General features: G+C 40.9%; 1 protein-coding gene across 11 annotated transcripts in view; it reads left to right on the plus strand.

The window, feature by feature from the left end:
- Positions 1-10,601, plus strand: part of svila (supervillin a) — a 203,224-nt gene extending 192,623 nt beyond the window's left edge. For all 11 annotated transcript variants that reach the window (XM_068007306.1, XM_068007311.1, XM_068007323.1 and 8 more), the window contains one exon: positions 9,624-10,601. In XM_068007306.1, the coding sequence (XP_067863407.1) occupies positions 9,624-9,710 (87 nt within the window). In that variant the 3' untranslated portion in view covers positions 9,711-10,601. The remainder of the gene's footprint in view (positions 1-9,623) is intronic.
- The last annotated feature ends 1,539 nt before the right edge of the window (positions 10,602-12,140 follow it).

Below are 12,140 nucleotides of genomic sequence, written 5' to 3' on the forward strand. Positions count from 1 at the left end.
CTTCTTAACCACCTTATCTACCTGACCTACTACCTTCAGAGATCTGTGGACATGCACTCCAAGGTACCCTTTGTTCTTCTACACCTCTCAGTATCCTCCCATTTATTGTGTACTCCCTTGCCTTATTTGCTCTCCCCAAATGCAGAACCACATACTTCTCTGGATTGAATTTCACTTGCCACTTTTCTGCCCACCTGACCAGTCCTTTGATATCTTCCTGCAGTCTACAGCTTTCCTCCTCACTAACAACCACACGGCCAATTTTTGTATCATCTGCAAACTTTTTGATCAAGGCCCCCCACATTCAAGTCCAAATCATTAATATATACCACAAAAAGCAAGGCACCTAGTACTGAGCCTTGCGGGACCCCACTGGAAACAGCCTTCCAGTCGCAAAAACACCCGTCAACCAGTACCCTTTGCTTCCTGCCACTGAGCCAACTTTTAATCCAACTAGCCACTTTCCCTTGGATCCCGTGGACTTTTATTTTTTTGACCGGTCTGCCATGTGGCCTTGTCAAAAGCCTTGCTAAAATCCATGTACACTACATCAAACGCGTTACCCTCCTCGACCCTCCTTGTTACCTGCTCAAAAAATTCAATCAAGTTGTCAGATACGACCTTCCCTTAACATATATCCTTGCTGACTGTCCTTGATTAACCCGTGCCTTTCTAAACGATGATTTATGCTGTCCCTCGGAATTGATTCCAATAATTTGCCCACCACTCAAACCAGAAGTTGAATTTCATCATGTGGAATTTAGGAGTGTAACTCTTGCAAAGGTGTGAAATGGTGCAGGTACTTTGTACATATACACAACTTCCTAAAAGGTAATGTACTTTTCACAGTGCTTAATCCACATAAGAAATATTCCAGGATAAGAGCGTTCCCAGTGAACCTTTTCTTCTTTGGAATGTCATTTGGTAGTCCTGGTTGATTTTGCCATTTCTGAAGCTGATCACTGAAATTTGATATTTCTGTGCTCAGTTTCCACTGTCAGCTTACCCTGCTTCTCCACTGAAAGCAAGGATCATCCGGAGGAGAAGAATAAGAACATAAGAAATAGGAGCAGGAGTAGGCCACCTGGCCCCTAAAGCCTGCCCTGCCATTCAACATGGCTGATGATATACCTCAACGCCATTTTCCTGCACTATCCCCATATCCCTTGATGTCTTTAATATCTAGAAATCTATCGATCTTTGTTTTGAATATACTCAATGACGGAGCCTCCACAGCCCTCTGGGGTAGAGAATTCCAAAGATTCACCAGCCTCTGAGTGAAGAAATTTCTCCTCATCTCAGTCCTAAATGGTCTACCCCTTATTCTGTGACTGTGACCCGTGGTTCTAGACTCCTCAGCCAGGGGAAACATCCTCCCTGCATCTACCCTGTCGAGCCCGGTAAGAATTTTGTATGTTTCAATTAGATCACCTCTCATTCTTCTAAACTCTAGTGAATACAGGCCTAGTCTACTCAATCTCTCCTCACACAACAATCCCGCCATCCCAGGAATCAGTCTGGTGAACCTTCGTTGCACTCCCTCTATGGCAAGCATATCCTTAGGTAAGGAGACCAAAATTGTACACAATACTCCAGGTGCGGTCTCACCAAGGCTCTATATAATTGCAGTAAGACATCTTTACTCCTGTGCTCAAATCCTCTTGTAATAAAGGCCAACATACCATTTGCCTTCCTAATTGCTTGCTGTACCTGCATGTTAGCTTTCAGTGACTCATGTTCAAGGACATCCAGGTCCCTTTGAACAGCAACATTTCCCAATCTCTCACCATTTTTAAAAAAATACTCTGCATTTCTGTTTTTCCTACCAAAGTGGATAACTTCACATTTTTCCACATTATATTCCATCTGCCATGTTCTTTCCCCTCACTTAGCCTGTCTATATCCTCTTGAAGCCTCTTTGCACCATCCTCACAACTCACATTCTCACCTAGTTTTGTGTCATCAGCAAACTTGGAAATATTACATTTGATCCCCTCATCCAAATCATTGATAAAGATTGTGAATAGCTGGGGCCCAAGCACAATCCCTGCGGTACCCCACTAGTCACAGTCCGCCAACCTGAAAAAGACCGTTTATTCCTACTCTTTTCTGTCTGTTAACCAATTCTCAATCCATGCCAGTATATTACCCCCAATTCCATGTGCTCTAATGATGCTGGGAGCTAAGGCTCGAGTTGACCATATGTCAGGTTTGAGTGCCTAACTTTTTAAAATGGCGGCTTTGATTGGGAGATCAGTATCTACGTAGCAAGTTTTTAAAATAAGTTTTTTTTTTTAAGTTTTGTTGTCTATGGAATAGAGGATCACAGTAAGGTATTCCTTTAATATATAGATCACATATATATAAAATAAAAAAGTGAAGTACATTTGGTAAATGAAGAACTTTAAGGCTGAATTGAAATAACATTTCACTTGTCCTGGAGGCAGATATCTGAAGGACTATCAAACTTCCTTTTTTTTTATATACACTTACTGATCACTTGAGCAGTTTGCATTGGGTAATATGCAATTAATACTGCATGCACAAGATGACGTAGTAATTGAATATATAATTGTGAACATCAGTACAATTGCCTGGCAGTTAGGTTTTGGTATACTGACATTGTGCAATATGTTTATACCATACCAACTTTTTACCGATTCCCTATGGGCAAGTTTTTGATCTTGACCAAGCCGCTTGGTAGAGTGAGGCAGAACAAATGCTCTTGAAAAGAAAGTTGCCCTGAGTGACTCTCTCAACTGATTACAGGGTGGCATTGGCAGGTTCACTGGGAGCTGGTTGCCCACGTAAATTTTTGGTTGAAAAATAGAAAAGCTATAAGGCAAATGTATCTTAAACATAGGCATGTGTGTGCTCATGATGCCATGTACATGCATGTGTATAAGTAATATTTTCTCTTTACACAAGTAAAGTTAGGAATTAAAAATGCGACCGAATTACATAGAATGTACAGCACAGAAACAGGCCATTCAGCCCAACAGGTCCATGTCGGTGCTTATGCTCCACATGAGTCTCCTCCCTCCCTCCCTACTTCATCTAACCCTATCAGCATATCCTTCTATTCCTTTCTCCCTCAAGTGTTTATCTAGCTTCCCTTTAAATGCATCTATGCTAGTCGTCTCAACTACTCCTTGTGGTAGCGAGTTCCACATTCTAACCACTCTCTGGATAAAGAAGTTTCTCCTGAATTCCCTATTGGATTTATTAGTGACTATCTTCTTTTTATAGTCCCTAGTTCTGGTCTTCCCCGCAAGTGGAAACGTCTTCTCCACGTCTACCCTTTCGGAATCTTAAAGACCTCTAACAGGTCACCCCTCAGCCTTCTCTTTTCTAGAGAAAAGAGCCCCAGCCTGCTCAATCTTTCCTGATAGGTATAACCTCTCAGTTCTGGTATCATCCTAGTAAATCTCTTTTGCACCTTCTCCAGTGCCTCTATATCCTTTTTATAATATGGAGACCAGAACTGCGCACAGTACTCCAAGTGTGGTCTAACCTAGGTTCTGTACATCACAATGCGATGAGCACTTGAAATGCCATAGCATACAAGGCTACGGACCAAATGCTGGAATATGGGATTAGAGTAGACAGGGCTGATGGCCGGCGCGGACACGATGGGTCGAAGGGCCTCTCTCCGTGCTGTATAACTCTATGACTCTAAGTTTAACATAACTTCTCTGCTTTTCAATTCTACTCCTCCAGAAATGAACCCAGTGCTTGGTTTGCTTTTTTTATGGCCTTACTAATCTGCTTTGCTACTTTTAGTGATCTGTGTATCTCTACCCCCAGATCCCTCTGCTCCTCTACCCCATTTAGACTTATTATCCAAGCAGTATGTGGCCCCCTTACTCTTCCTACCAAATTGTAATTGGTTGCCAGGAGTCTGGGGGTAGAGAGAGAAAGAGACGGAGCAGGAAGAGATGCAGGGCTAGAGTGAACAGGGAGTAGGGGGCAGGGGATTGGGCTTAGTTGGGGGGGGGGTGGCGAGAAGAGTGAGTGAACAGAGACTAGGGGGCAGGAGAGGGAAACTAAAGTTGGGTTGGGGATGGGACTCAGGGTAGGGGGAGAGAGGGGAATTGGAGTTGGGAGATGAGGGCTCAGGCGGGTGAGAGACTGGGGGTGGGGTGAAGGGGATTGCGACTTGGGTGGGGTGGTGAGAGGGGGACTGGCAGTTGGCAGGATTGGGGCTCGGAAGGGGGGGGAAGAGAGGCTGGGGAATAGGGTGGGCGTGGGACCTTGCATTTTCTGCAGAGCAGAGAGCAGTAGCAGCAAGGTGGTGATTGGAAACGGTACCGAGAAAGGATAAGCCAGTGAAGGAGTGAGTGAAACCTGGGAACTTACTGTGGGTAAATAGTGAAAGATTGTTTCCATTGGTGGGAAAATAGGGAACAAGGGAACGGAGGCAAAGAATTTTCACTGGCGAACCAAGGGGGAAGGGTGAAGGAAGGTTTATGAACTAAGGCCTCTTAGACCATGGGATTCTTCACCACAAGTGGCTATTGAGGCATGAGCCTGGATTATCATTTGAAGGGGAATGTGATAAGTATTTGAAAAGGAGGAATAGACAGAATGCACAGGTAAAGGGGGCTGAATGGCCGCCTCCTGTGCTGTAATTTCTATCATTCTATGAAGGCTCTCCTTTATTGAGACTGAGACCAGGGAGTGGTTTAGAAATGTCTGTGCTGAGTTGAGTTTAGGACAATGTGCCCTGTGAGAAATACCCCAAACACCGAGTCCACTGCCCTTTGTGTGATCTCTCGGTTTGGTTCAGGCCGGTCCAAGTACAGATCAGCTCTGACTGAGATTTCTCGTTCAGAGTTGTCACCTTCACGTAGAACCCGAGTCCCAACCAGAGTCCAAGGCGATGTGGAGAGAGACGGGGCCTGTTCAAAGTGGCATCGACTGGGGAGCCTGACTGCACCTTGTGCACTGCAGGAGGATTCTGGCTATAGTTTCAGGGTGAATATCATCGAGTTATAGGATTACTACTAGTTACAGGTAGGCTATCGAGGTGTTGCACTTATTACTACCAGTTACGTATAGACTATTAGTGAGTTATTGTATTACTGTTGGTTATGAGGGAAATCTGAGTGTTACCAATATTATTGTTAGTTATTGGTGTAATTTCAGCGAGTTACCATTAGTTACTGGTGGAATCAAAGTTCCTCCCACCTCTAGTTTCCCCTGCTGCGAATCCCTCCCCAACCGTTGGTTTCTCTTCTTCGCCTGTTCTTGGGGTGGCCTCTTGGTTCTTGGAACCTCTCTCATTAACAACTGTTGGGACGAAACCACGAACAAAGATACTCTACTACAAGGGACCCAACCTTTTATAAGATAGATGGAAGAACATTCACATGGTCAGATGTCATGTAATCAAACCTCCAGGAATACCTCCAACCAGAGTTGGCAACCCTACAGCTGACTGAAACTCCTAAAAGTAAAACCATAAATGCAGGACCACTCAATTGAATCACCAGTCGCTGTTTAGTTTGCATGACCAAGTTTGACTTGCCCTAACCAGTGTTTGTAGCGAGAGTGTAGGTTAAGATTTCTCTGTTTATAAAATGAAGACTTTTCAAACTGAAAACTTCTAATTGTTGGCTTTCATAAGAATGTCTTCTCTGTACCACTTAAAATTTTGACAAAACATTTTGGCCAGTGAATAACTAGCAGTTGCTGAAAGTTTTAAACTTTCTAATGCTCTCAAAAAGTCCAGGAATGTTCTTTTTTTTTCAGCAGCTTTTTCCCCCTTGTAGATAGAACCCATGCAGTCAGTAGCTTTTTCCCTTTCTGCGGACTAGTCTTGATCATTGCTTCCCTTCAGTGATCAACCCAGTTCCCAGATTGGCAACTGTTCCCTCCACTCCAGTAACTTTCAGGAGGTTGTATGAAATAGCACTTTGGCTCCTAACCAGTTTTCTGTGGTGCACACAGAAGTATCCAGTGTTTAATTTGTGCTGTTATGATTAATAATGTCATATTCACCTAAATGCACAAAATAGCTCTAACACCTTAACCTTACCATTGCAAAATGGCCTCTGTGTTTATAAAGAGTGGTTCATCATCAGTTCCAAATAATGGTGGCGTTTAATTGAGAAGCAAATTTTTGGTGCTGATGCATTTTAATACACCAGATATTGGAAACTTCTCTACTTTTAATGGGATAAGACATAAATTATTGCCTCTATTGCGTTGTACTTGGACACCAAATAGCTATACCTGATAGTAATCAAACTGTACAGATGTTATGCTACTTGAGTTCATCATAGTTGCTTCGGATGATGGAAACCATTTACAACCCATGGGAGATGAACAATTTCCTGTGAAATGTGTGCACGGTAAAAGCATTAGCAGAAATTGAGTTTATGGAGAGTGCTAACAGCAAACACCCTTTTTCTCAAATAGCATCAATTCCAACAATGTCATAGTGTCCCCAGCTTACATAATTGATCCAATAGTGAAGCCTGGATGATGCAAAGTAGTACACGTTATTTTTAGAGCTCAAATCCTTTCTCATCCTTCACAATCAATAGGATTAGCTGTCATCCAGTGGAAGGAATCACAGGGAAGCTGTCCTATTGAGACTTGACAGTATGTGACTTCACCTAACTTCATTGAACCCTGTGTGGTTCAGTTTCTTTTCTTTTGGCTATTTGATTGCATTGAGTTAGTCGTTTTCTGTGTCACATTTTTAACTGCTGTTGAAACTAACACTTTTTGTTTTCCTTAGGCTATTGGCTGCATTGAATTCTTAGTTTTTCAGTTTTTTGTTAGAGAATTATTTGGGTTTTTTTGCACTTTAGAAGAGAATTCAAAATAGCTAACACACATCACAAAGAATCCCAGGGCTTCCTGCACTAATAAAATGACTCTATGAACTACTTATCCTCAACACAAAAGCAGCCAAGGAAAGTAGACATAGAATTCCATGTATACAGGTAGAATTCTGTGTATATTAGGGCATCAGCAAGGCAGTGTCTGAGCAAACCTAAATGCTTGATGCTGGTGCACTGAGTTCATGGAAACGTAATTGCTACTGGTGTACTCTAAACACTCTAGCCTAAATATGTGGTAAACGACACTGCATAAATTATGTAAATAAATGGTAGGTGCATCCTTTTTAAGGCAATGAGCATAAGCTTCAACTAAAAGCTAATCTTTGTGGAAAGGTTTATTGGCTATTGGACAAGTGACGGTCCATACAGCAAGACTTTCACCATGTCCCATTGTTATATATGACAACATTATAAGATGAAGTTGAAGTGGACCATTGCTTGGTATCTGTACCCACAGAGACATCTTACCTTTTCATCTGAGGCATCAGTCAACTCAGCATCTGATTATTCAGTCAAATAGGGTGACATAGTAGAGGAGGAAGAACTGTTCCCTTAGTCAGTAGATTGAAATACAGGTTGGTGGATAGAGGGAGCAAGAAAAGGAAAAGGAGGCCTATGGAGTTGGTGAGATCCACTGATAACATATGCCCTGTAGTGTAATGGGATCAATCCTAATGGCTAGATATGCCAAAGTGGTCTTAGAGTTGATTGATTTTTTTCTTTGCAATAGGGTATTGCAATCTTGTGTTCATTCAGCCTCACATCCTTATGAGGCAGAGCGTAAATTCGATGAGCTCAATTTGGATAAATCAAAGTATCTCCCGTTAATCAGGGCAGCTTTATTCTCCTTTGCAATTGAAATTATCTTGTTTGTGGTGTGAAGAGTATCTGAGATTACATTGAGCAAGCTGCATTTTTGATCTCTGCTGCCAAGGAAGACATGCTGTTGAGTATCATGACATTGGTCTGCCCTGCAGACCTTCCCATCCTCTCTATACTATATAGGCATCATCCTATTGTGTGTGTAGGATTAAAAATGAAGATTATATACTTCTAGTTTGGTTTTCCTCATTCTTTAAATGCAGTATCTACAGTGTATTTGACTTCAGCCCTCCTCCTTTGTTCATTGATCTATTATAGAGGTTGTCCCAGCTGCTGTACAGTGGAGACACTGTTCTGTAGTATGAAATCAGGTGATGACTAGAGAAACCTCAGACCTGGGGCTGGGTGCAGCTTGAAAACAGACTGTGGCTGTGCCTCAACAGTCTTAAAGTGACAATGTCTCTATGATTTGTAAAATTGAAACACTACTTGGGAGATTTGGTGGCTCAGTGGGTTAGAGGACACATTTGACCTCAAGAACTAATTTAACTCGGACAGGTGGTACGACATTCCCTCACTGCTGCCTGTTAGGGACCTACTAAAAGGAGTTTGAGAAATCTCAATCCAGCTCGTACTGGATGCATTACCACAATACAAGGTTGTCCAGCATTTGGACTAAATTAGCAGTCTTCTTCCTCACTGAAGTTGGGGAAGAGTAGACAAAAGTTTTATTGTACATCTGGCAGTGTTCTGTCTCGCCTGGAGATCCTTGATGCTGACACTGAAATGTAAAGTGCTAATGCATTCTGTTCCATGGCAATATCAACCCTTGCCTGATGAGTACAGAATTCTCCAAAGAAAAATGATGTTCATCCTATTCTAATGTGCAACACAAAGAGCACGTGATAACCTGAGGTGATCTGTTAGTTGTATTCTTTCCTCAGCATGACCTTTGGTTCCTGCAAATTCTAATTTTGTACTACAAAATTTGGCCCTTTTTTGTATTGGCAACAAAACTGATGATTAGTTTATAAATCTTTAGATGCCCTTTAAAAACCAAATTGATTCCTAGACAAACAGATCGTAGCTAGATCATCTGAATTACAGGTTTAGAATACATTTGATAACTAATTTCTCCAGAACTATTGCCCTAAGCAAATAACCATTTCAACTCACTTTTTTGTGAGCCCGTGGACACTACTTGTAGCAAACTGTATCAACACAGCAATAGTCAAAAGCAAGTTTAGTTTTATTAAATTCCATACTACAGTATTCCATACTTAAATTGTTACTTTTTGTTAATGAAAAAAGCTCCAACACACATTTTGCCCATTGGTGTGAGTAATGTGATAGTGAGCCCATCATGTTTGCTGCTGCCATTAGGCTGTAAGAGAGTGAGGATATAGAGTTGCAATCTGCTGAGTCTGGCCTTATTGGAAATTTGGTAGTCCTGGCTGGGGAGCAGTTGCATTTCTACACTGGCAATATTTTGAGAAACCTTTATTAAATAGATTTTTAAATAGATTAAATAGAATGACTAATGTTACAATCCTACCAAAAGCAATTAAGGATCAGTGAGGGTTGGTGGGTAGCTTACCAACCTTCTATCCGAAGCTATTCTCAAGCCATCTGCTCAGAGAGCATGTGGTTGACTTGCCTTTTGTCTTTCCTCCATCCGTGTGATGGATTGCTGGGCATTTCTTCCCATATCAGGAATTCATCATCTGGAGAACGATGCCCTCGGATTTGTGTCTGAGTTTGCCCTGCTTTGCTACCTTAAGATCAATATTTTTTATACTTTAATTTGCCTGATCTATACAATTTCTGTCCACTTTTTTAAATGCGTTTCTAGTTTCTAAGCTGGTTAGCACTAAAGTATTTTCTGTCCCATATAAAGCTGCACTAACAAATGAATCAAGTTTAATGAAATGATGTATTCTTTTGCAGAAAGCACTAGAAATGACGAGAGAAGAGTTCGGTATACTGCCCTCCTGGAAACAAGTTAAACTGAAGAAAGCAAAAGGACTGTTCTGAGTAGTTTGTAGTGCAGTACATCTTTTTTTTTAACACATGCTTAGTAACTGAGCTTTCACCGAAGATCATTTTGACATCTGTGGATCAGTCATGGACTGTGGTCTGGTCAATGGAACACAGTATAGAAATAAATTGCACATTCAGAGCAGTAATGCCTTTTTGGGGGAATCTTGCCAATTTGTGCATGTCGAGGGGAACTCTCTGTACGGATTTTAACAGTATTGACATAATGAGACAGTGCCGATGTATGCATTTGACCTCAATGCACTTATGGGCAACAGTGCTACTCGGCCATATCCTGCCTATGTATCTTGAAGGCGATTTATTTTGTAAAGTGTTATTTTGTGTGTAGCAGATAGCAAATCATGAAGAGTTTATATTTATATAATACAATATGAAAAGTGACTACAGTTTAATGACTAAATATTTAATTGTTAATGACATATATTCACTTTAGACTTATTTTGCGTTAACCAGAAAATACGATAGCTAGTTGAACGAAAACTGCTTGTACTGAGATCATGCCACAAACACCTTTTTTTGCATTCTGATAATCGTGCTATCAACTTCAGGCATCGAAATGTGCTGTCAGTACTGTTCGGTGCTGTCATGAACAAAATGTATTTATGGCATGGAATAACTGAAAAACTGCGCAAATCGAGTAACTTTTTATGTGAATCTACAAAATGTATAGTGCCTTGCTTTTGTGTACAGTTTATACTACAGAGCAGATGTCTGAATTTTGATGGAAGCAGGTGTTTAGAAGAAAAAGCCTCATTCAATTAGACTTGTTACGATAGAGGTTTAAGCATCTCTATTTCTAATACTCATCAGCCTAACAAACTTCCTTTTTTGTGATACAATTTAGAAAAATAAAAGTTGAAGAATGGATTTGTATTTCCTAGGTATGTTTCTCTTACAACTTGCACTCTGGGGAGTTTAAAAGTGGTGAAACGAAGCTTGTGTGAATCTGGTGGTATTCATTGAAGTTCTTCAAAAGCTGAAAACTGTAACTTACTGGAGACGACTGATCCTGATCAAAGTACTACCACGAACAGTACATTAAATTGTAGTCTCACTCGATTTCATTCAACAGCAACTTGCGTTTACATCGTGCCTTTAGTAAAATGTCCCAAGGCACTTCACAGAGGCAACAATTGACATCAAACAGTGGTGGCCAAGTTTTGAGAAGTCTTTTGAATGAGAGGAGTGAAGTAGCAAATTGATGGGGTTTAGGGAGACTGTTCCAGATAGGGAGGCCGAGATGGCTGAAGGCTCTGCTGCCAAAAGTAGAGTGTTTCATTCACTCTGATCTACTGAGGAAATTAATCATAGAATCATACAGCACAGAAGGAGGCCATTCGGTCCATTGTGCCTGTGCCAGCTCTTTGATAGAGCTATCCAATTAGTTCCACTCCCATGCTCTTTCCCCATAATCCTGCAAATTTTTCCTTTTCAAGTATATATCCAATTCCTATTTGAAAGTTAATACTGAAGATACTTTCACCACCCTTTCAGGCAGTGCATTCCAGATCATCATAACACAGTGTAAAAAAAATAATAATTCTCATCTCCCCTCTGGTTCTTTTGCCAATTATCTTAAATCTGTGTCCTCTGGTTATCGATCCTCCTGCCACTGGAAACAGTTTCCCCTTATTTACTCTATCTAAACCCTTAATAATTTGAACTCCTATATTAAATCTCCCCTTAACCTTCTCTGCTCTAAGGAGAACAATCCCAGCTTCTCCACTCTCTGCACATAACTGAAGTCCCTCATCCCTGGTACCATTCTAGTACATTGTCTCTGCAACCTCTCCGAGGCCTTGACATCCTTCCTAGAGTGTGGTGCTCAGAATTGGACACAGTATTCCAGCTGAGGCCTAACCAGTGATTTATATAATAAAATTATTATAAAGGCCCAGAACTTACTTACCTTGGACACTGCTCCGTAATAGCGTCCATCCCAACCGCCAACCGTTGACTCCATCGGAGTGAGTTCGCATGTACTTACTGCATGTGTATTAAAACCCGGAAATTGCGAACTTGCTCTGATTGGTTCAACAGCATTTTGACAGTCCAGAATTAAAGGGCCAACTATGCCACAATCAAACACAATCACCAAACAATCGTAAACTTACCCATGTGGAACGAAGATACTTACACACTGAGAAGGTACGGCTGAAAATACCAGCTCTACGCTACCTTTTAAAAGCATGAAGACTTATAATGACTGCAAAACAACAAAAAATTAAATTTTTAGAATGTGGAATGTCTAATCCTATTTTAATATTTTTTGATCATTATTAAAATTTATTTTAAAAACTTTTAAACTTTTAATTTCCATATGTTTCAGTACATTATAAATCATTTCCTTTCCTTTTTATAATAAGGTATGTCATTATGTTAAATTTTTATTTAGACTAACATAGG

The sequence above is a fragment of the Heptranchias perlo genome, chromosome 2 (assembly GCF_035084215.1).
Source record: "Heptranchias perlo isolate sHepPer1 chromosome 2, sHepPer1.hap1, whole genome shotgun sequence".
Taxonomy (NCBI): Eukaryota; Metazoa; Chordata; class Chondrichthyes; order Hexanchiformes; family Hexanchidae; genus Heptranchias; species Heptranchias perlo.